General features: G+C 37.2%; 1 protein-coding gene across 1 annotated transcript in view; it reads left to right on the forward strand.

Annotated features, from left to right (window-relative positions):
• SEC63 (SEC63 homolog, protein translocation regulator) overlaps window positions 1-25,521 on the forward strand; it is a 60,053-nt gene that overhangs the window by 19,266 nt on the left and 15,266 nt on the right. Inside the window, exons 4-12 of the mRNA XM_071741220.1 lie at window positions 2,541-2,653; window positions 5,330-5,391; window positions 10,907-10,965; window positions 11,714-11,764; window positions 14,344-14,452; window positions 16,021-16,115; window positions 18,795-18,927; window positions 20,013-20,105; window positions 24,580-24,734. Coding sequence (XP_071597321.1) covers window positions 2,541-2,653; window positions 5,330-5,391; window positions 10,907-10,965; window positions 11,714-11,764; window positions 14,344-14,452; window positions 16,021-16,115; window positions 18,795-18,927; window positions 20,013-20,105; window positions 24,580-24,734 — 870 coding nt within the window. The remainder of the gene's footprint in view (window positions 1-2,540; window positions 2,654-5,329; window positions 5,392-10,906; window positions 10,966-11,713; window positions 11,765-14,343; window positions 14,453-16,020; window positions 16,116-18,794; window positions 18,928-20,012; window positions 20,106-24,579; window positions 24,735-25,521) is intronic.

Consider the following 25,521-nt stretch of genomic DNA (forward strand, 5'->3'; position numbering starts at 1 on the left):
TGCTCAGTGCCTCTCTGAGTGACTGATTGCTGCCCTGTGTTCTCTCACTGACGCACAGGAAAAGATAAATTTTTACTGTTGAATGGTATCTGTTGGAACCATGTGGTTTAAATGTTCGTGTTTTCTGGGTTAAGTTTGGTTAAACAAATCAGGCTAGGGATGAGGTCATCAGAGGATTTTCTTTTGTCATCTCTGGCAGATTTCTGCAAGTAACAGCCCTGAGGGGAAACAGGTACATATGTAGTGAATTGTTACTTAATGGTTATTGGTGAAAATTCATATACATGCTCAAGACACATGCAACTTAGCCAGGCAAATAAATGAATCCTTGAATGTTCCAAGAACTGATAGAAAGATGAGCATGAGCTGAATTAAAGCCAGAGATGTTACAAGGGGAATGAAGAGTTGGGCATGAAGAAAGATAAGTTGAAGAAGGGCTCAAAATAGATTCCAAGATTCCAGAGAGTATTTGTTTATTGTACTTCTGTATTAGCAGACTATGTCTATTAAATCCCTTTGAAAGAATTCTAGTTCAGAATACATGAAAATTAACAACTTTCTTCTTTTACAATTCAAGTGGAACCCTTAGAATTGTTGCCAGCTTTGCTAATGTGGAAGTGGCACAGTTGTTGAAGTGTTGCTGGATAATGGAAATGCTGCTATTAAAAAACAAAACAAAAGCCCAAAGAAACAAAAAAAATCCCCAAGAATTTAGTACAAAGAGGATTGCAGTCACTCAAATTTGGCTGCACAGTAATTCTTTGGCTTATTTGCATACATACCATGAGCAGGATGTTGTTTGTTGTGTGGGGTTTTTAGGTTTCTTTTTTCAATCTTATGTTAGCTTATCAGCTTGTAATGGGGCTTTTTTTTTTAATAGAGGAGAACCACAGAATGGACAATGTGCATGCTCCTTGTGTTATATAAAATATCATCACTTTGTTTTGAAAAAAGAATGGCTCTTCTTGGAGCACATCACTTAAATTCTGTAATACATAAGGTACCCAGATGTTATTACTTATTTATTGAACAGGTGTCCTTACTGCCATTTTACAGGTGAGATCCAAGGCAGAAAGATAAAGCTCAACTCTGATTATAATATTGGATTCTTTAAGACAGGCAGTCAGGACTGTAATTTTGGTTTGGTTTGGTTTTTTTACATAGTTAATGTAGGGAAGCTCTGTGTTCCAAGTAGAGTGCTGAGTGACACCAACTGTTCTAGGCTGCTGAGCATTTCTGTAAGACAGACCTAACCTCTGTAGCCTGGCTTTTGAAAATGAGTAAACAAAAAATTGTCAGGGATCACATACATCCTCTGTTGCAGAGAGAGAGAGATAATTAGGGGTTTTTTTTTGTTTGTTATGGTGGGCAGCATTCATATGAGCCAATAAAACCCACCGCTTCTTCTCTAGAAACATGATTTATTTAGTTAGTTAGTTATTCATTTTCCAGCTTCTGCTACTCATCTGGCATTCTGCATGTAGTCTTGAAATGGCTGGTTTTACTTGAAGTCTAATTTATTACGGAATAAATTCATCCTGTGAATTAAACGAGACAGGCATGGTGTTGAGAAATAGTGTTGGAATATGATAGATACTGCATAAAGAGAGATAAAAGTACAGCAAATGAAGCTTCAGGGTAGCTTAATTTCTGATTTAATTTTTTTTTTAAACAGTACCATTATCTTTAAAAAACTTCTTGTGTTTTTATTATGCAGTTAAGATCAGCATGCTTGGCTTTTCTGCCACATGATGTTGAAAAGACCTATGGTAATGGTTCTGTGGAACTTGACAGATAGCATACTAGAAAAACTTTATCTGTGCTTACTATGAAGTTTTGTAGGTTTTCTTGAGTAGTGAAGTTCACAGTCCAACCTGAAAGTTAATGCACAGGGAGTTGTGTTGGTGACATTTAACAGCATGCTGTAGTAGAGTAAAAATGGATCTCTTTGTCAGGCACGGGTAATGTATTGCCTTTGTTCAAGGAGTTTGAAATAATATATAGGTAAGACGATTCTAGTCAAAGGCATTCTTAAATGACAGGGCAATCTGCTGATCCTGGTGACTGACAGATTTATTTCTGCCTATATCTGCAAGTGAACCATCATACTTGATCTATGAACTCTTTGCATAAATAGAACACCATTACAAATGAGAGTTCATCGTATTCATGAATATGTTTAGGAAAGAAAAGATTTGTCAAACAGATAAAGCAGCCATGCATTTTTTTTTTTCTCCTATGGATGGATAAACAAGATAATCCAGAAAAAAAAACCCTATACTCAGCCATCTGAATCTCTTTTTTTTAGACTGTGATTTCTGACTTGTTTTAAAAATACAATTATTATTTTTTTCTAAATGTTTTTACAACAATATTTGTATGAAATGCATATGTAGTTTCATTATCGTACCGTATTAGAACATAATTCTTTAGTTCAGTAAATGGTGCAGACCAATACTGCACAATGCACTTTGGAATCATAGAGAAGAATGGATTTGACTTAAGGTATATATTAATAACTCAAAATTTTCTTTTTAAAGGGAGCAAGTATATCAGAAATTAAGAAACAGTACCGTGCACTATCGTTAAAATACCATCCAGATAAAGGAGGAGATGAAGTTATGTTCATGAGGATTGCTAAGGCCTATGCAGCGTAAGTTTTTTGTTTGTTTTTTTTTTTCTGCTTACAGAAAATGGGATATTATGGAAAGGAAACTTGATATTATGGAAAGGAAAGCCTCTAGGGTAATGGCAGGGATTACCTAAGCAGCCAGGGAAAATGTGTTTGGGTTTGTAATGAACGTCAAAACATGTCTCAGTTAGTGTGTACTTGTTCTATACGAGGTAGGAAGGATAGCTGTAATTGTTTAGCAACTGTCAGGATGCTGTGAGGTGCTAGGTCTTTGTATTGAACTTCCATATTGGCTGGGAAAACTGTTTGCAGTGCAATACATATTAAATCTCCAAGCTGATGTCAGAAACAAGATGGGTGTTGTGGTTTTTAACCATCCAGCTCTGCTGAAGATACTCTGAAATGTTGCTTTAGAAAAGAAATACACTGTTCATTTCACTTGGTGATAAAACCAAAGAGGAAGAGACAGTCTTTTATCTTTGTTCCCATCTGGCAACAAAGATGTTTCATTCTGTTTCTGACTTGGTTTTCTCAGCTCCCCCACATTCATTTTCGTTTGCACTTGTCTTGCAGTCCTGATATTTCACTTGGTGACTGTTTCATGTTACCTATGTAATTCTTAAAAGCTGAATGCTTGAATCCTCTGTTTCTCTGGAAAATTCTTTTTCTTTACCTCTGCTTATACCATCTGAGTGATGATGTGTAATATTAGAATTTGGTTAAGAGTTCCCTTTTTATTGAATTTTTCCATAATGAAGAATTTGTCAATTTGGGTTTTGTGATGCTATTCAGATATGGAATGTCAATACACCTTCATTCTTTTCTACTGTAAAATATCATCAGAGTCCAATGACCAGGGTCTCCTAGATATTCAATGCATGAGGCATGTAGTCTTTAATATCAAGTTTGCTTATCTGAAGACAGCTGATGTTACATGGTTTCTGATTTAGTGGAGTGATATATTTGTATTGTGTTTTTAGTATATTTTCTAAGCTAGACTTTGCAAATGCAGCAATTTTGATACACAGTTCTATCACAATACCAACATGACTCCCATTAAGGGTCTCTTTATTAACCTTGTCATGATGCTGGGCATCCTCAGGTGCTGGGAAGGCATGTGTGGGTTGAACCCATTGCTTTCATGTGGGTTGAAGCCATTGCTTTCTTCAAAATTATTCTGCCAGTTGCCTAGTTTTTATACTCTGTGTTGAGCTGAGCCAGGTATGCACTTTTCCCTTGCTGGTCTTGCAAACTGGAGGAGACATTCATACCTTTGTAATGTACTCAAGGAGAAATGTTTACATCACGAGTTGATCCACTCAGCTTGATAGGTGCTTATCAAAAAGAAAAGCCATGCTCTGGTCCCCTTTGTATTTGGACAGAGACAACTTCTTTGCAGCAGCTCTGGGGAGTCACTGTAGTCAGTCTGAGTTTCACAGTGTGGTCTTTGCCCATCCCCTCTGAGCCTTCTTCCTTTGTAGGGGTTTGTTGGGTCAGGCACATCACCAGAGAACCTGCCAAGATGGTAATTTCTGCTTTTAAGTAACTTGTCTGTGTGATTGATCTTGCTGACTGAGAGCCCTGTTTGGGGGAAGGTGAGGAGATCTGACACCATGCTCACTTGGGCAGTTTTGAAATCCTACTTTGCTGCTTGAACACATATGCATCACTGTGAAGGTCTCTTCAGTATGATATTCTGGTATTGCTTTTTGAACTCCTGGAACATCGTGCTACTTTGCTTTGTAATTTAGCACTCAAATGCTTGCTGGTACAGTTTGATACTTCAAGTGCTAGTGCAGGGGCTGTGTGCCTCTGCCACAGTGAAGTTCCTTAGTCATAGTGTCTTGAAGGATCATAAAAGCCACCTGTGCAGTGAGTCTGCTTCTTAACAAATGTGAGACTTAGAAATGACTAGGACATCTGACTCAATCACTGGGTTTCTTCCCTAAGACAGTATTCTGTATAGGGACAGAATACTGGTGGTGTTTCCTGAAGCAGTATTCTTCCTTCTAGTAACAGGGATCCTGTTTGAGGTGGTATATTGCTGCCAAGAAGCTGTTGTTACAGAACAGGCATACGAACTTTAAGATTTAGGAGGTGGTGTCTTAATCTATTTCTCTCTTCCTAAATATGAAACTGGGAACTTCCTGAGGAAAAACAAAACAAAATAAAACAAAGCAAAAAACAAAACAAAATACCAAACCACAAAACAAGCAACTGAAAAAAACCCACAAACCACAAAAAGCTGAAAGTCTAAAATAAGAGAATTAAAAGCCCATATGGATAACTTCTGCTTTATCAACTCATCTTGCATATTCACCTTTCTTCCAAAAAAACCCAACAGTTTCAGCCTTCTGTCTTTCAAGATCTGTACTGTAACCTTGCATTGAAAAGTGCTTTTTGCTGGTGGGTATACAGTCATTCTTATAGATTTTTCCATCTTCTGTACAAGGGTGCACCTTTTGTGTCTGATTTCTTTTGCTGTCAGTGGGCTAAAAGAATTAATCTGTGTATCATGAAGTAATACAACAGTTTTGTTTCATATCAGATTTTATACAAACAATAGCAGAAGCTATTTAGCTTGCAAAACCATCTCTGGGGAATAGTATAAGCACCACATTTAAGAGTTTCTGTACATTAATGATTTAGAGAATTTCTTTACTTCTGTATTAACATAATATCTCTTCTTGAAACTAGCTTAACTGATGAAGAATCAAGAAAAAATTGGGAAGAATTTGGTAATCCAGATGGACCACAAGGTAACAGTTATGAGTAACAGAAGTCCTGTAATTTCTGTACTTAGAGCTTTGTAATATCTGACCATTTGAGAAGCACTCAGATCTTCATAAGCAAAAGTTGTTCTATATATTTTTTTAAGAAATGCATCCAATGAGTTCTTTGCTTGTGAAACTGGCTCTGGGATGATTGTGGGAGGGAAAGGCAGAAAAGAGTTTGCTTTCACATTTCTCAAACTTCTTATTAGGGATAAAGAGAGGTGTTTTTTTCATTAGTCAGCCTCAATAACTATTTAGAGAGACTTACCAGTATTAAAGAGAAGTGTAAGTGAAAAATAGAATAATACTCATCAGAAACCTGTCAATTTTAAGCCTTTCATAGTATTTATGATCAGATACTATAAATATATTGAAAAATTAAAAACTAGACATAATGCAGTAAATATACTTTGAAGAGATGTGAGGATATGCATGATTTCAATACTGAACACACATCTGCTTTCCATTTGCTGGAAGAATCATAGAATGGTGAGATTTGGAAGGGGCCTCTAGAGATCATCAAGTCCAACCCCCCTGCCAAAGCAGGATCACCTAGGGCAGGTCACACAGAAATGTGTCCAGATGGGTCTTGAAAGCCTCTAGAGAAGGAGACTCCAACCTCTCTGGATTGTTTTTCCTCAAATTGAGGTGGAACTTTCTGTGTTCCAGTTTATGTCCACTGCCCCTCATCCTATTACAGGGCACGCCTGGAAAGAGACTGGACCCTTCTTTTTGGCACCCACCTTTCAAATATTTGTAATCATTATTAGATCCCCTCTCACTCTTGTCTTTTCCAGACTGAACAGCCCCAGGTCTCAGCCTTTCCACATAAGACACATCTTCCAGGCCCCTGATCATCCTTGTAGCCCACTGTTGGACTCTCTCCGGTATACCTGTCCCTCTTGAACTGGGGAGCCCAGAACTGGACACAATACTCTAGATGTGGTCTCACTAGGGTGGGATAGAGGGAGAGGAGAACCTCCCTTGACCTTCTGGACACACTCTTCTTAATGCACTCCCAGACACTATTGGCCTTCTTGGCCATAAGGACACCTTGCTGTCCCATGGATAACTCATTGTCCACCAAGACTCCAAAGTCCATCTCCATGGAGCTGCTTTCCAGCAGGTCAACCTCTAACCTATACTGGTGCATGGGTGTTATTCCTCCCCAGGTGCAGGACTCTACACTTACTCTTGTTGAACATCATTAGGTTCCCCTTTGCCCAGGTCTCTAATCTGTCCAGCTCTGGTGAATGGCTGCAGAGCCTTCCAGTGTTCCAGCCAATCCTTCCAGCTTCATATCATCAGCAAACTTTCAGGGAATACATTCTGTCCCCTCATCCAAGTTGTTGGTGAAGATGTTGAGCAAGACTGGACTCAGTCCTGACCCCTGGGGAACACCAAAAGTTACAGGTCTGCAAATGGACTCTGCGCCATTGATCACAACCCTCTGAATTATGTTGTTGGCACTTTGTCCACCTTGCCATCCACTCTTACATACAGGGATGTTATGGGAGACACTGTTGAAAGCCTTGCTGAAATCAAGGTAGACAGCATCCACTGCTCTCCCTGCATCTATCCATTCAGTCACACCATCAGAGAAGGATATCAGATTTGTCAAATATGATTTCCCTTCAGTGAATCCATTCTGTCCACTCCTGATAACCTTGTCTTCCATGTGATTAGAGATGAAGTACTATTTGAATGTAGCTTTGTGCTACTTTCCTGGTAGGTTGTTCCTGTGCAGGTAGCCACATGAAAATAATCCTGACTATGAGCTACTCAAGTTTTAAAGTAGATGATTCAAACGAAAACAATTTAAGACTGAAAGTTAATAGATTTTTCCCCCTCTTATTTGCAGTTGTGTGAGTCACTTGTGAAACATCTTTGTAACCGCAAGTGGACTTGTTGTGAAGAAGAGTATTGTATATTTCTAGCTGTTTCTGATAGTTATTACATGCTAAAAAAGGAAACCTGTTAAGACAGGCCTCCATGGATCTCTGCTTCTTGATGCCCTGCAGTTTGCAGGACTAAGTTATGCTATGTATCTCTGTGTAATGAGCTGAGGCCACCTTGGAGGTAATTAATGGAATTTTTAACTTAATTGTGAAGTTACATGAGGGAACATTTCGGCTGGAAATTCTGAATTATATTCATGCGTGGGAACATAAATCCAACATGAGAAATTAAATAAAAAGGGGAGAAAAAAAAACAACCCAGTGCCTGACCCAGTGTTTCAAGGGAGCAGTCTTCCCTCTCCCTTCAAAATAACTGTGCCAGCTAAATTATGCCTAGTCTGTCAAAGGCATTTCTGTTGGATTAAAGTGGTGTCTCAGTTTCTTTAACTCAGTTTTAACTCAGTTTAACTCAGTTTTACAGCATAGCAAGTCACCTCCTAATTCTCTTTTCCTCACCAAACAACTAGGAGGACTCTGTCCCTCTTGGTGCAAAATATAAATCAGAAATGCTACCACAATATCAGCAAAATGGCACTGTAAATTTTGGTCTGGTATATGAACAATTTGCTATTACGAACAATTTTGGTCTGGTATATGAACAAGCTATTAACTCAGTGCTGCCAAGGGATAGGATTTCAAGCTAGGCAATGTCTTTGAAGGGACCTGAAGCTGACTTTAAAAGAAAATTTAGCCAAAAGCTGCAACTATAAAGGTATGAAGATCCTTGTGCAGTTGGCTCAGTTTGCTTTCACAAACTTAAAGGACTTAAGAGTGAAACCTGAAGAGTGAAATGAAACCATTCTTTGGCCCAGCAATTAAACCGAGTGACAGATGCTCTCTATTAATCTCTCTCTCCTTCCTGATAAAGAAAGGAGAGAGAATAAGGGAGAGAGACTTATGGGTTGGAAACTAAACTACACAACTTTAATGAAACAGTAATGATAAATAGGAAAAATTACTAAATATATACAAATATACAGGAAAATGGATACCATGTTCCTTCCCCCCTTTTCCCCCAATAGCTCTCACATCACCACCGAGGCTGCAGGGCAGCCCTGGGAAAGTCCATGCTGGACTCCTGGAGTCGGCAGCAGTTGGGAACTGGAGGCAGGAACACACAGATATGGGCTGGCACGGATCAGGAGCACAGGCAGGCAAACGGATGGGATCCTTCCAGGATGCCGGGTGAAGGAAGGGAAGCAGGAAAGGCAGGAAGGGAGGCAGCCGGAAGCTGGAAGCGTGGCTTGGCCCTCGTGATCCCTCAAATTTATACTGAGTGTGACGTATATGGGATGGAATACTCTGCTTGGTCAATTCTGGCATCTGTCTTGTCCATTCCTCCCCAAAGGAGGGCTGCAGGTGGGACCTCTTTATGCCTTCTGGAGGGTGAAAGTTTTCCTCAGAGCTGAGCAGTGTCCTTGGCTCTGCACACCAGACTCTGGCTGTAACTATAAACATTGAGTGTTACCAGTCTAAGAAGCAGACACTGTCTGAGAAACTTGCTGTTAATTTCAGCAAGTGCAACTACTTACAAGAGACTTAGCTGAAAGCAAAAGTACAAGACAGAAAATCACTTTATCCTGGCCCAAACCGGGACAGTGTGAAGCTTCCTTTTCTTCTGAAACATTGGCTCAGCTTATGGTTCTCTGCTTTTGCTTCTAGAGGTATCATAGTTGCTTCCTCTGAAGGGTGGGAAGAGGCCTGCAATTTTCTCTCTCCCATCCTCTATTCTGTAACCTCATTTGTTCCACATTGAAGTGTGAGAGCTTTCTAATTTAGTGAAATTCACCTTTTCATTTGTACACCTGTAGTGCAAAAATCTGTATTCAAGCTGTGTACCCTAATTTTTTACTTCAGTGTAGTCCAAGCATGGAGACAGTCTCTTATAGAGGTATATTCTGAGGTGAAATGAAACACATCTGGTGTTAGACATGTCTAACCAGGTTAGATGAGGTACATCCCACCCTGTGTACCAGCACAAAGGAGCAGCAAGCAGTGTTCCTCTCTATCCAGTTGAAGCAGCAAGGGGTTAGAGGCAGGCAAACAAGAAGATCTTGTTGTCATGGCTTGATCATTTACTGAAAGTAGAAGACTAAATGTGCAAAATCATTTGGAGTGTTTAAAAGCAGGTGAGAGGGGACCTAGAGAGGTGAAGGATGCTTTTAATGATGTAAAGCAGTTTTAGCAGACTAATTTGCATTGCTATTTGCTAATAATGCTTCAGCTCAGCAAACCAAACGTGGGTGGGGTCAAGGAAATTCTCAGACCAGAACAGAGCAAGCTTTGGTACTGAACTGCCTCTGATGCTGGAACAGTTTGAAGATACAGTCCCAAAGGTCAAAAATACTGTGGGAAATTGAAATAAACATCACCAGAAAAAGATACATCATGTTTTTAGTAGGGAAGAGTCTCTAGACTTTTCTCCAGAGCTGTGGATTTCCTGTAATTTGTTGTGGTAAATGCACTGGATGCTACTCTGTTGAACTCCTTAAAGCCTGAGCTGTAGTCAGGTTGCTCACATGTTTGAGTTTCAACAAGCAGTAGTTTCCAATTTAACTGCATAGAAATAACAATAGGCTTGTGCTTAACAACTGGTTGGTTGAATTGATGGCTGCACAACCTGTTGGAGACAGTATCAGGACAGTATGTAAGTACATAAAGGATCCTGGTCTGACTTTAAGTCAGTACTACTCATTGACACCTGCTAGTACTGAGGAAAGCATTGGGGGGTTTTTTTTGTTTGTTTTTTGTTTTTTTTTTAAATGAGGCCCTAGAAATTTGTAATGTGTTTTTTTTTAAATTTTCTTGGATCCCTGGAACTTTTAGTATTGGAATAGGTAGTATTTGCAAAGTTCAATTTATTACTGTTGGTGCCTGAAAACAATCTATCTTATGCTATTCTGTACTCAGATCTGTGTAGTGTAGATGTTAAAGTATCATGTCTTCTATTATCTGCAGCCTAACTCCTTTTGAAAGGAAGTGTTTCTTTCTCTTTCTTATCAATCACACAGAAATTTGAATTGGCAGAGGGTTTTATTTTTACAATTTACAATTTAGAACACTTTCCTAAATTTACAAAACTAAACTTTCTGCAGAATTCATTTGCTCAGTTTTTTTTCAGTTTGTGTATTTACTGAACTAAATGTATTTAAACTGAAAACTCTTAGGGCAAAGCTCATAAGTATTTCCATCTATGAAAGCTTTCTCTTTTATATACTAATAAATCTTACATATCTATTTCACTGCAATATGTTAAACTGAAATCTTTATAGTGTACAGATGTTGCATTTAAGCCTTGTTATTTTGTTGCATACTTGAGTATTTCTAATTTGGGTTTTGATTTTGCTACATGTGTTAGAATTTTGTTTATTGAAGTGATAAGCATAAGGATTTTTTATGGGCTGGTGGTTTTGTTGTTTGTTTTTTTTTTTTGTGTGTGTGGTTTTTTGGGGGGGGTGTTTGGTTTGTTTGTTTAGACATAATGTGACTTTAAAACAATTCCTTAATATTTTATAGTGAATTTCTTTTCTTTCCTCTTGCAGCTACAAGCTTTGGTATAGCTTTGCCAGCTTGGATTGTGGATCAGAAAAATTCAATTTTGGTGAGTCAGCTTGCTTTGGTCAGGATTTTAAGATGAGCTTTTAATTATTCACCTTAAAATGTTTGTGCTTAATGTTGCACAATTTAGTCAAAACACATAGTATTTGATCCAGATAAGACTTTGGTCCAGATGCATTTGTTCGAAGCAAATTTTAGGAGTCAAAAATGTTAGAGTAGCTTAAATCTAATCTTTGAGAGTAAAGTATTAATATGCTTGTAAGGATCTCCTTGCAATGGTAATGAGGCTGCACCCTCTGCTACGAAGCAGGCGTGTTTGCTGCTGCAAAGAGGCACACATAGGGCTGTTTGCTTGCTGGATTTCTGTAGTTCCGTTTGGTTTTCTAGCAATGCAGTAACCACACAGTGTCTAAATGTCCTTTCTGTTGCATTTGTTGCTGTAAGATATTTGGCTTTCCTGCTTCTTAATGCAGTAACCATCTCTGTCCACTGCATTATAGTTTAGCTGCCAACTCTTCAATTAAAGAAACCCACCAGAGAAATTCATGGATGATTTATAAGATTGCTGTCAGTGAACTGATACTCTATTTAAATACTAGCCTACTGATTACATGATTACATTACTTTTAAGTTGTTCTTCAGAAGTAATAGCAGGTGTGATGCAATAATCTTGCATTAATTTGTAGTAGGCTTGTGGTGATACTACTTGACTGTATTTTAGAATAAAGATTACACAAGAGTGGTATTTAGTAACTGAAGTGTCTAACATATATTTCATCATTTTTCTCTAGGTTTTGCTTGTATATGGGTTGGCATTTATGGTTATTCTTCCAGTTGTTGTGGTAAGTATTACCTGATTAATATTCTGTCCTCTGTAACCAAACTGTAAAAGGAGCTGTCTTTAGACATAAGTAGAGTTGTTCACTCCTGCCTTTTGTGGAGAAGAGTGAACAAGCTTCTTTAAAACAAAACAAACAAACAAAATAAAAGGTGGTGGTTTTCTTTTACTATGGGAAAAGTTTAGCTGCTGTAGAATTTTCAAAGCTATTCAGTGCCATAATAGAGAGAGGGCTGTAGAGAAGGTATTAGATAAAGCAAGAGACTGAAATACATAATTTGTTTTGTACCTTCTGTCATTCACCACATGAAAATTAGTATTATATGATGAAGTTGAGTATATTTGGTGGTGTTACTGTAGAGCAAAGACTGAGATGTCTGACTGGTGGGACTGGAATGATTACTGCACATGGAACAGGTTATTGCTTTGATTTCTCCTGTCTCTCTTAGTTTTCATAACTTCAGTTTTAATTGATCTTCTGTACACCCTTCTGTGTGCCCTTGAGATTTCTTTGTGTGAGGAATCAATTGCTAAGTCAGTGGTATTTCAGGGCTTGGGCTTTCCCTACCAGACTGCTTTTGAACAATGTCCCTTATCCAGTCATCGTGCATTTGGGGTATGGCATGAAGAAAGTCTCAGAAAATTGAGAAGCCATCATGCTCTGGGAAGATTTTAATTTGAGAAAGTGTCTTGAGGTCTTGGGAACTGCTTGCATCCCTGTGTGCAGAGGCTTAGCCAGGCATTATCCCTTTTCTTTGAGAGTCTTTCTGAATAACTGAATATTTCATGTAGAAAATTAGATGTGGCAATTTCAACTCGTTGAATAAGCCTAAAATCAAGTGTACAATATCTACATCTTTTCCCCATCTTATCTTTTAGGTTTCTTTGGTTTTGATGCTTTTTTTTTTTTTTTTGTATACATGTACTTTCATTGATTTATACTATATATACTATATATTGATTTGATTTATCCTTTCTGCAGTTAAGAAGAAATGCACTGAGCAGAGGAAAAAAAAAATCTGCCTCTACTTGTCCCTATACCAGATGTAGACTTCTGCATTCAGAGTTGTCACTGTAAATTTCTTTTATAGTCAGTGAAGAGGAGTAGTAATTTTTATGGAGCAATTTATTTTATCATTTCATTCTGAAGTAGACATACAAGATGATTCATGCCTTTAATGGGCCTGTTTCTCTTTTATGAATCAATAAAGAAGCCGAAGTTAACTACATGTAGTCATTGTGTATCTGAGATAGGCATCTCAAATAAAGTAAGGCTGGTTCCACCCTTTGAATCCACATACACAAAAAAGGAAAATACTGATACATAGTTGTTTCCACTGACCTAGAAACTGTTCTGTACATTAGGTAAGAGAGATGAGCTGTATCTGTGAAAGCATTTGGGGAGCTTCTTTACTAAAGATTCAGAATGGGTATAGTTATATTTTTCTTCCAGTATCTATACTTAGACAAAAATTGGATTGGTAGCAAATTATAATTGATTTTTTTTGCAGCAAAACTTTTAAAAAAGTTGTATACTGTTTTGTGTCAAGGTTCATCTATTTGTGAAAGAATCAAACCTAATTTATTTTAAAAAATAATTAAGTAAATTGCATATTATTTGCTGTAGTAGGGAAATTTACACTATTGCCTATTAAATTAATAGTAGTAATCATCACATACTACTGTTCTGCTTGTTACATTCCACTTGTGATAAACTTTTTAATTCCTCTTATGTATCTCAAATGTTTTCTCCTATGTTGGTAAGCTTTGCTTACCAGGAGTTTAATGAACACATTGCCTTTTATGACCCAGCACAGCATTTTTCTAAAAATCTATTAGAGTACAATCACTGTACAGTGAGTTCCATAATTTGAAGTCACTGGTGTAATGCTAATGAGGGAATTACTGCAGTGTTTCTGAAAGTTTGGAAGATTTTTTTCTGTCAACCTGAAGGCATATGGCTTAATTCTGAAAACTGGCAGCAAGGGTACAGGGCCACCTCCAGGTTCACCTTCAAAGCATTTTCTGATTAGGTGACTCAAATAGCTTTTTGCAAAATTTCTTATAATGAAAGAAGGCTCTTCCTTCATTCTTGGTCAGCCTCAGCTGAATTTGGTTTGAATGCTGCATTGCACAGTAAGAAGTTACCAGGTATATAGAAAGTGGCAAATCCAGAGGATTGATTATTTAGTGAATTCAATAAAACTACACCAAAACCAGACAAAGCAGTGAGTTTGTGTGTGCTTATGTGTTTGCGGGAGGAATTTTTTAGGCTTGAGATAATAAAAAAAATCTGTAGCATAGATTTTCTCAGATTAATATGTTGGTATGCTTTAAAAATGTATGTTGGCAAAGATTCTTCTGTTTCCTTCTCCTTTCTGAAACTCAGCTGACCCTAACATAGATCAAATCAGTTGGGCTGAGTTACCTTCTTGTGAACAGACATGAATTGATTCAGCATAGCTCATGCAGGAGGGGTTGCAACAGGGTGATCCTAAGGACCTTTCCAAGAAACAAACCATTCCATGAGTCTGTCATGCTTCCCTGTAGCTGATATCATGTTGTACCTGTTAAATGTTTCAGGGTTCCTGGTGGTACCGATCAATACGATATAGTGGAGACCAGATTCTCATTAGGACAACTCAAATATATACATATTTTGTCTATAAAACACGGAACATGGACATGAAACGTAAGTAAAAGGCATCTTGAAATGCTGATGGATTTCATCTGGAAATGTTAATCTGATGTTAAAATTTTTCTGCTTGAGAAACTGTCGCTAGGTTAAAGTAATGTTTCTGGTTCTTCTAGAGTGTTTCTAAAAACTTGATTTTGTTACAGGTGAAGAGTATTCTAGAAGAAGCCTGAAGTATTTGAGAGAGGGAATTATATAGATCTATATTTCTGTCTGTCTTATTTATACATTAAAAAAAAAAGCAAGGAAAAGGGATATTATATGTTCAGAAAAACATGCTGACCTACTTGTAGTCCTGAGCTGCTACATGGCCATTAGGAGCACAGCAACTATCTGTATGTTTTCTGCTGTTAGTGTAACAAAATGAGCTTTGGGAATTTTCTAGGGTTTGTCATAAAATTTTTATATCACCATAGAATGAAATACTGTTTCCAGTTCTCTGTTTGTTGTTTTTATGCTACAGCTAAATTTCTGTTTTAAAATTTTGCTCTCTGTCAATTTCATATTACTCGGTTACTCATTTGTAGCAATTGCTATGCTTATTTTTCTTGTCTGCCCACTTTAAAGGAATAAAACTTTTTTTGGGGGTGCTTTGTGTTGGTACAGTTAGACCTTTCAGTTTGAAGGAGGACACAGGTCTGTAGAATTATCATGGTAATAGTTCTACATTGGATTTTACTAGACTGCATATTCATAGCAATTGTAAAGCAGAATTTGAAAAAAAACAAAGCCAAACCCAACCCCCACCTAAAAAGGGTTCATTAATACATTCTCTCACTTTTCAAATTGCACTGTTGTTCAGCTTTACATTTGCTGGAAAATTGGTGGTGTCATCCGCCCTTGTTACATCCTTTCCCTACCAAACCAAAATGCTTTGCAAATAATCTGAGGTTATATAGATAAAAGTAGGGAAATATGTTCACTTTCTGCAAGTGAACAGTAATCTGTAAGAAGATTTAAATATTTGGGAGAGAAGGAACTCAGCACACATGAATTCGTGTGTATGGGATTAATTCAGACCACTTTATGTTCTCTACCTGGCATGCTCATGTACTTTTTCCCATTCTCCAAACAGCTAGGTGAGAAAGGAATGGAAGCAAAGTAGGTGAGACTACTTTAGTTTAGAGTTTACTGAAAACCTTGTCTTCTCTTTCTTCAGGTTTGTTGTCAACAGTAAATTATTTCATTTTGAACCTTGCTCAGAACCACAGGTTTGAGGCTTGCCGTGTGTCTCCTATAGATTGGTTAAAAAAGTAACCTGAAGTTACTGAATCAATAAGAGGAATGATTCTGTGAGCATACAGAAGTAGCCAGATTGCTGTGAGCAGTCAGGTCTGCCACTCCTAAAAAAACCTAAAAAAAAATAAGCCTTGAGCCATCTCTCTCTTTTGTGCCACCTACAGGTTCTTCTGTGGCAGTATTAACTGCTCCACTAAATAGAGACATAGGCATTCATGGTTGTTGGAAGAGTGGGAATTAAGTTTTTATAGCTCAAGGGTCAGAAGAAATCACTCTGTGGCACTGGATGTTGCTGACATTTTCTCTGCCTCCAATTGTCTCTGCAGGTCTTATCATGGTTTTAGCAGGGGCATCGGAATTTGATCCTCAGTACAATAAAGATGCTACAAGCAGACCAGCAGACAACATTCAGATACCACAGGTAAGTTACATCAAGAGATGTTTAATAATAACTGACCCCTTCAAGGGAAGAAGATGGTGATTCTAGGTGACCAGCTGACAGATTTAAAGTTTTTAATGCATTAGTTTTGTTGAGATGCAAATGTTTCTCTTCAGAAATAGGATTTAGACGCTAGACTTCGTTTAATTTTTTTAAATACAAGATAATTTTATTGTTGGTAATGCTTAAATTAAGTGAAATATGTTTTGAGGAGGGGTGAATTAAGTACAGAATTAGAGTGTCAGTTCATATACATTTTGGGTGTTCATATAAGGTGATCCCTGTTTGATAATGTTCTTTTAAATCATTATCATATCTGCATAATATGTTAATTCTGAAATAAAATTATTATCTGATATCTGAATTAATCTCTTTAAATATCGAAAAGATTCTCCAGGAATATCAGTTTCCCTCTGGTTGCCTTTTATTTTCATTTCTATTAAGTCTTCCCAACTGTGGCAAATTGTTGCTGCTAGCAGAGTTTTAGGAAGTCTTATTTAACAGTAACTGACACTTTGGTTTTAAGAAATTCAAAGCACAATGTATGAAATGCTCCAAAGAAAATGTTTTGAGTTTGCAAAATGAAGGGGAAGTAGACTGACAGACATAAGCTTTGCATGCACACTGTTGAATTTTCAAGTCCTAAACATAAAGAAAATAGACTGAGATACCTGTATACTTGTCTTTTGTCTCTGTTACAAATTCCTTATCATCTTGTGGACTTCAAAAGGAGGTGAAGTTGTACTTAGGTGAGGTTATTCAGTAGGCATTGTGCTTGTGGTCCTAACACTGGTAAAGATCACCTTGATCATGAGTTCTCCTGTGCTGTTACAAACATTAGCATTGTGCAAGCCCTTTAGATTTAATCATTCTTCATTTAAAAGGCAGTCAGGCTTCCTGTAACCATATCCTACTGAGAGGCTGTTCCAGAACTTGCTGTTCTAGTGGTTAGGAGTCTTGTTTGTGACCAATTTATATCCATGTTTTTGTCATAATTGTTCTTGAGTCTAAATGATTCTTGCTGTATATATCCTTAATGCATTTACAGACAGAAGTAAGAGCCCATTTGTTCTCTTTTTGTCTTTAATTTGCTATACCAGAAAGGCTGTTGTCTTTCATACCGTTTTTCATCTTTTGGGAAAAGGCTTCTCATTTCCCTGATATTGCTATGTGCTGAATGGGGTACTCTTCCCAGTTGATGTATTCCTAAATTTTATAGCATTTTTTACTTTCTCTGCTCAGAATTGTCCACAGTATTCCATGCTAGGTCTTAGCAGTGCCTTAGTCAGTGGCACTACTGTTTCTGTATTTCTGCAGGGAGTAACTTTCAGTATACTGCTTAAAATAACTGCAGTATACTATAACTTTCGGTATAACTGCTTTATATGGTGGTTTAATACAACTAGTGTGGGATTGCTAAGTTTCTGGGATTTCTTTTGTCTAGCATACTTTTTTCCAGGTGACAAGCTCCCACCTTTGAGGTGCAGTTCTTGTTAGTGTGCAAGAGTTTGAGCTTGCATTTTATACTATTGGCTTTTGTTCCATTTCTAAAGCTTCAGTAATCAGGGTCTTTTGTGTTTTTTTTTTTTTTCTCTGAGCACATGGCAGTACATGTCTCTGAAGCATCAATATATAAGGGTATTGATTATAATTTCTCCTACCATATCCTGCTTTATGGGCCATGATCATTGTTGCCATTTTTATTTCACTGTTTTATCCTAAACCCAGTATCAATACTTTTTATAAAAAGTTTTTGTATCAGAATTTTAGTAACCATGACCTAGTGTTACATCAGGATGTGCTTATAAGGAACTTCTTGTTAGAATTTTTTCAAGTGTGGGGAAAGATTAGTCAAAGGTCAGTGTAGCCTGGCTGTTAATATCTTAACTTCCCTTTGTGGATGGAGATTTTGGAACCTCAGTTTCTCCTCAGGTGACTTGTTGACCTAAAAAGTGAAGCTTCTGGGCCATGTATGGCTTCTTAGAAACTATGAGCTTCTGATTGTCAGCTTTGCAGCTTCTCTATCCAGGGCCTTCAACAAAATTCAGGTGTGAGAGACCTGTTTGAACTGCACATCTTGGTCTAGTCAGGATTGAGGGAAGTTATGCTGAATAAGGAACACCATGCTTTGTTCAAAGTGATGCCATTGATACATATTAAAGTACTTGGTCTCCAGCTTACCAGGGAGTTCAGGCTTATAACCACCCTTCCTGAGATACCTGAGACAATTTCTGAGCAGCTTGACTAGGTATTAGATGTGTGAAAGATCTCATGGTGATGCTGCTGCTAGTGCCTGTTGAGTTCCATATAAATAAATGCCTTAGACATATGGTTGAATCTAGTGATGTGTCAAAATAAAGCCAGACTTCTGAAATATTTATCCATCAATACAAGTTTACTCAGTGCTATTCAAAGCAAGTTTCTTGTGTACAAATCATTAATTTGCTCCTCATCCCACACAGAAGCAAAACATTTAAAGATGTTTTTTGGAACTAGATTATGATTACAAATGGCTAATGCTAATCTGTACAGAACTATCCAGGGAAAAGTTACCTAAAGGTTTGTTTTTGTGACTCTGTAGCTTTTTTCCTTGTAAACTGTTGTCCTGCTGTATTTAGTTCTCTTTTGCACCAAAATAGCTTCTTAACTGCTTCATTTTAGCTAATAAGAGAAATTGGTGGCATAAATTTAAAGAAGAATGAGCCTCCACTCACCTGCCCCTACAGCCTGAAAGCCAGAGTTCTGCTGTTGACTCATCTTGCCAGGATGAAAGTTCCTGAGGTTCTTGAAGAAGGTAATGGCTTGTCCCCTAAGAAAATATGTTGCATACTGCAGTATTCATAGTTCTTGTCCATTGAAGAGTTACATGGATCAGTAATCTCTATGCAGTGTACTTAGTTTTTCAACTTGAATGACATTTGCTTAGCATTTGCTCCTTCTCTTGACAGCCCTTTAATATCCTACTTTTTAATGTGTTCTGGCTACATGTGTAACAGATTTTTTTTTTTCCTTGTACTAGAATAAGAAGTTAAACATGTGAAGTATATTTGTTTTTCAGAGTAAAGAAATCCAAGATAACCTTAATATTACTCTAGCATTTCCATGCATGATTCTTTTTGGAGTGTTTTTAGCCCACTGTATGAAGCAAGGATAACAAGATGAGAATTTTAAATATCAGTTACATGTGAGCTTCAGTTTGTGTTTTGCAGTTTTTCATGCTTGTAAATATGCAAAACAAAATATTTCTAAATGCAGTTGTAAATTTCAACTATGAATCTCATGGGTTCTTAGGCTGACTAGCAAACTTGAGATGTTTTGTATTTTAATACAAATTAAGAAGCAAACACAACAAAACAGTGAAGATGCTTCGGTTCAAATTTTCCAGCTTTTTTCAAAAGAAAAACTGGCAGGTTTATGTCACTAATAATCTCTCATCTTCCTGGCTACTTAGTTATTTTTTGTTTGTACTTTAGAAATACTGCTTTTGTAAAAGCAGTACAGGCTGGTGTTTCACTTAAAATTAAAAATCCCTTTTTTAAGCCCATGTTTACTCTTTTAGAAAGATTGGTAAGTTGTGTGTGTCATCCTGTTGTTATTGTTACATGGATCTAATAAGTAATTATTTTGGTGTAGAAGCTCCTTGTTTGGTATATAAAGTTTGTGTTTCCCCTTAGCAGTTACCTGGCCTTGTTTTGTTAGGGAATGTTACAGACGGATGTGTCAGTGAGAATAAAGTGGTATTTTCAATAATACAAGAATGAATAAAAATGAAGACTCCACCATTAAATGTTCAGTTCATGTAAACTCTTTTTTTTTTTTTTTTTTTTTTTTTTTAACTAATAGAAGTGCAGCATAATTGCAACCAGTTATGTCTTGCAGATCAGCAGTTTATCCTGAAAAAGAGTCCTGCATTACTTCAGGAAATGATTAATGTGATCTGCCAACTAATAATAATGGCTCGAAGCCGTGAAGGTAAGAGAAGAAACTGTGTAATTAAAGCTAGTAAATATGATTCTTCCTTGCCATTCTTCATCAAGTCTTTGTTCCTTGTAGGAAACTTGAGCTGTGATATTTAGAAATGCCTAAATGCACTTTTGCTCTTAATTGCAATTATGTTTTTGTTTGAGCTCTCTATTTTGAGGATAGAAATGCTGTCACTGCTGCCAAGCCCTACTCTGAAATTTTAAGTATGTGTGTTCAGGTTATAATTTCTACAACTAAAGGTTTCTTAAATGCAATTGAAAACCTTTTCTTAAAGATCTAGTCCTTTTTTGGCAGCAAAGAACCTAATATGAGATAAATTAAACCTTTGATTATCTGTCTTTTTATATGCATTTTTAAAGTTCTTCCTCACTTTTCATGAGTGTCACTTGTTTTTTTGGCATAATTTCTTTTTATATTTCTCATGTTCTCTGTTTCAGGTTACTGTGCTGTTTAGCATGTGGTGTAGTTTTTATTCTGAACTTGTAGGGACAGGTACCTTGCTGTAATTGCCATAGAAATGACAATTGAATTGAAATGTAATATTTAGGGCTTTTTATTTTTACTGCCTTTCTTAACAAACCCCATTAGAGACAAATCTGTCATGAAAAAATTAGTTTAGGGTTGACATAAAAATAATTTAATCATGGTCACTTCGTAATTTTTAACAGAGCTATCTTTCTTTGCCAGTGAGTTTAGGCTTGTTATTACTTGGATTTGTTATTTGAAGGGAACAGTTTAAATTTGATTTCATAAAACCAAAATAGTATTTTCATTTCAGTCCACTTACCAGTAGGTTTTTTCCCAGCCTGGTGGAAAATGTAACAATTGTGAGCTGCCTTTGGTTATAAAGTCTCATACTCTCTTGCCTGATTTCTGCATAGTCTGGGGGACTTTCTTCTTAAATCCCTGAAATTTGCTCTGTGGCATCCTTCCTTGCATATATTGTTTGGTGAGACTTCACTGGTAGTTGATAGCCAGCAGGTCAAAATTATCTTGATGGCTTCTTTGAGATCATCCTTATTGTAAGTAGAGAGTTGCCTACTAAAGGCAAGGTATTTGCTATGAAGAACATGGCATGAGCTCAAGTAACTGTGTGCATTTTGGCCACAACAACCCCATGCAGCGCTACAGACTGGGGACAGAGTGGTTGGAGAGCAGCCAGGCAGAAAGGGACCTGGGAGTCTGCATTAACAAGAAACTGAACATGAGCCAGCAGTGTGCCCAGGTGGCCAAGAAGGCCAATGGCATCCTGGCCTGTATCAGGAACAGCGTGGCCAGCAGGACCAGGGAAGGGATTCTACCCCTGTACTCTGTGCTGGTGAGGCCACACCTCGAGTCCTGTGTCCAGTTCTGGGCCCCTCAGTTCAAGAAGGATATCGAGGTCCTGGAGCAGGTCCAAAGGAGGGCAACCAGGCTGGTGAAGGGACTCGAGCACAGATCCTATGAGGAGAGGCTGAGGGAGCTGGGGCTGTTCAGCCTGGAGAAGAGGAGGCTCAGGGGAGACCTCATTGCTCTCTACAACTCCCTGAAAGGAGGGGGTAGCCAGGGGGGGTTGGTCTCTTTTCCCAGGCAACTCTCAGTAAGACAAGAGGGCATGGTCTTAAATTGTGCCGGGGGAGGTTTAGGTTGGATATTAGAAAGAATTTTTTCACAGAAAGGGTGATCAGACATTGGAACGGGCTGCCTGGGGAGGTGGTGGACTCTTCGTCCCTGGAGACATTTAAAAAGCGACTCAATATGGCATTCAGTGCCATGGTCTAGTGACTGTGGCGGTAGTTGTTCAAGGGTTGGACTCGATGATCTCTGAGGTCCCTTCCAACCCAGCCTATTCTATGATTCTATGATTCTATGAAAAGCTGAATATCAGTTCAGCTATCCAGTCCAAGTACATTTCTTCATTCAGGTTGGATGCTGCAGTTTAATGTAGATGATGTAGTTTGACCAAGGTGTACACTGCTCCTTCACAAGCAACTATGATTTGCATTTAAATTTATGATTGGATTCTTTAATGTTGTGTTTTTTCAATGATTTTATGACCTTAGAGTAAAGGTTGCTTTGTCTCGTACACTTTGAGAAGCAGAAGCTGTCAAAATATGTGCTGTAGTAGCATCACTTTAATGGTGGGGCCAGTGGGTGTTGTGAAAAGTTATGCTGTCCTCAAATCCATTCTCAGGCACTAAAAAGTCCTTCAAAATTATATTCTCCAACTTTGTTAAAATATTTTTCTACTGTCATATGGATGATAAGTCAATGCTTTAGGAAAGAGAAGAATTTCTACTCTGACTAGTGCTCTGTGGTTTCAATTTTTTTTTTTTTTTTAATTTTGCAGTGAATTTCCTGCAAAAGCCTGTTTGTCAGAGAATATTTAGGATTCTTTTATTAACTTGCTTTGCAGTGTGGGTTTTTTTAATTTAAAAAACCCTGTCACTTTCCTTAGGAGCAGCCAAAAAAAATTACAGGGGCTGTGTAAGATAGGAAAGATGGAAAGTAAATTCTGTGCTATTCAATTGGGAGATCGGTCTTTCAATTACTTTTTTTTTTTTTTAAGTTAGGAGTCACAGATATGTTACTTACCAATATGTCTAGCTGAATAGTCCCAGTGATGTGTTATTTTTCTCTTTGCATTGCCCATACTCTTCAGTGTTTATTAATATATTGGGTTAAAGTTCTGGTGTGTAACTTGAATGGATACTTTAATTATAACTTGGTGTCATTCATGAAGAAACAGGACATTTGAATGGAGAGAGGGGAAGGTGGAAAGAGGTGACTGAGTGATCTTTCAGGTACTTTTAACATGCCACAGTAGCTGCTTACAAATTTACATCAAGATTGTAGTGTAGAGAAAGGAGAAAACATGCTGAAGACACCAAATATGTGGTTTGGATTTTTTGGTTTTGGGGGGTGGTGTGTCAGATTTATTACTTTGCCATATTTTGTCTGTTAAATGTTTTAAAATTAACTTTTTATCACAATGTATGGCCAGCCTTTTTGATCAGCTGCAGGTTGTAGCCTGTCTGCCTTCTCACCCAGGTGTCAGTAAACCTGCACCAGTAAACCTGGAGTAAAATTCCACATCTGTAATTGCCTTGATAGGTTTGTAAGCTTGATTACACAATGTGGGCATATTCCTTTTGGCAATTTGTCTAATCCATCTATTGAAATTACCTCCATGCCCCTGTTGTAGTTCCACAAATATACTGGTGCCAGGAAATACATCCACACCAAATACTTGGATACATATTTGAGTATATTTGTGTGTACACACACAGGTATTTGGAATAATACATATATATATTTACATACAGAATATATATACAGCAGCTCAGCTAAGGCAATCAGACTGATATTTTTATTTTTGAGAAAGCTTTTAAAGTATAGGGAAAATACATATCCTGCTTCTTCAATAAAATTACAGGCATCATAACTTACAGGTGCTTTCTGTAATATACTGAAAATTGCCTTCAGTTCTTTCATGTGACACATAAGAGTTCTGAAAAAAAATTAAGTAGCTTAAATTCCTCTTGGCTCAAGGTAAAGTATATATAGAGCAACGAGAACATGGCCAGTTATGGACTCACAACAGCTCTTGAGCTGCAGGAGAATTCTGAAATGGGTTTTCTAAACAGGGTTTTGAGAAGACTTATTTATAAATGGACCATTTTCTAACAAAGTTAAATAGCACTATGGATAAACCTATCTGCTTTGCTTTTTCATTTCTTTGCAAATGTGATGATGAGTATTAAATGTCCTCTTTTTTCTCTTGCTCTGGTCCAATTAGAACTTTTTCTTGTCTATCTTTTAATTATTTTAATTACAGAGTGTGTACCTCTTTATACTTTAAAATGTTAAAGGAATTACAGGAAATTTCTAAAGGAAAAGTCAAATAGATAAATAAAAATAGTAAAATAGTTTGCTTAAACATCCCTTATAGCTTTAAGGTTTAGTTTATAAGAGCCATGCCTTTGAAATTGTAGCAGGATGAAAATCTTACAAATAATGCATTGTATTCCTGAAGATTAATGTCTACTGATAAACTGTTATGCTTAAAAAGCAGGGGTAAACACATTATACACACAGATGTTATACAAATTTAAAACAAGTTGCTTTTGATGCTGCTTTTTTTTTTAATAAAAAAATCCCCAAAAACTTAAGTGGTAGCATTTTTGTCTATAAGAACTACATGGATGCATTGTGCTTTTGTTCCCTGAGACAGTGTTAGCAATCTTTCCCTTTCTTAGTGTTCAGCTGTGATAACCTAAAGAGAGGGAAGAAAATGTCTGCTGAGATGTGTGACTGCAATGAGAGCAAAAAGGTTGACTTTTTAATTATGTTGGGTGTTTGAAGATGTCTCTTTTGCTTGACTGAAAGCAAGGTTTTCTGTAGTCTGTAACAGAAGTATGCACTGTAAAAGTGTACGAAGAAAAAAATTAAAAATTATGTCATCTGTTTCATTCTCCCCAAGAAAGGGAGTTCCGTGCTCCATCTTTGGGATCTTTGGAAAATTGCATGAAGCTTTCCCAGATGACTGTCCAGGGACTTCAGCAGTTCAAGTCTCCCCTTCTGCAGCTGCCCCACATTGAAGAGGACAACCTCAGGCGTGTCTCCAATCATAAAAAGGTACAAAATTATGACTGCTACTTGCCAACATCTTAAGACATTTTCTGTTACTTCTTTTACCTATTTGTCTATGAGGAAGCAAGGTCCTGAAATAACTAAGGAAATAAAAATGCACTTCCTACATCTGTGTTTTTTTAAAGTCCATGTCAGGAGGTTGGATCTGAGATCAGGGATCTTAGGACTGTAAAAATATCTAATAATCAGTCTACATTAACCTCCCAAACAGAAGAAACAATTTCCTTCTTATTTCAGAATACTATTTTCTATTCAATACAACATTTTTGCAGAATAAAGCTGGAAGATCCTACTGGGATTTTTTTTATCCTTGTTTGGTTTTACACCATTCTTATTCTAATTTGATAGAGAATATATTTTGGAAGATAGCACAGAGGAGTTGATAAAGCAGAAAAAGAACCAATTACTTTGGAAAGTATTTCAGATTTTGTGATCCTTTATGTATGAAAGGATATGCTTTAAAAAGCTACTCCTATGGAGTTGTAGTTGGGTAGGTGTTGGAATCTGTATAATTTAAGGGCAAAAAGGAATAGTCTTGTCTGAGTTCTGTTTGTAGTGTATCTTCTTGGAATGCCTGGTTAGAAACAAGCAATTATTTTATATCAGAAGTTGTTGACTTTTTGATAGCTTTATTACAATCGTTAATTTGGATCAGTCTTAAAAATATTCTTTTTATCTTTTGAAAGTTTTGGTTAGCTTTAATTACAGTCTTAAGGTGATTTTTTAATGTTTCTGGTTTAGTGTGAAGATAAATATTCGTAAGTACTGCATT

This window comes from Heliangelus exortis, chromosome 3, assembly GCF_036169615.1.
Source record: "Heliangelus exortis chromosome 3, bHelExo1.hap1, whole genome shotgun sequence".
NCBI classification, from domain to species: Eukaryota; Metazoa; Chordata; class Aves; order Apodiformes; family Trochilidae; genus Heliangelus; species Heliangelus exortis.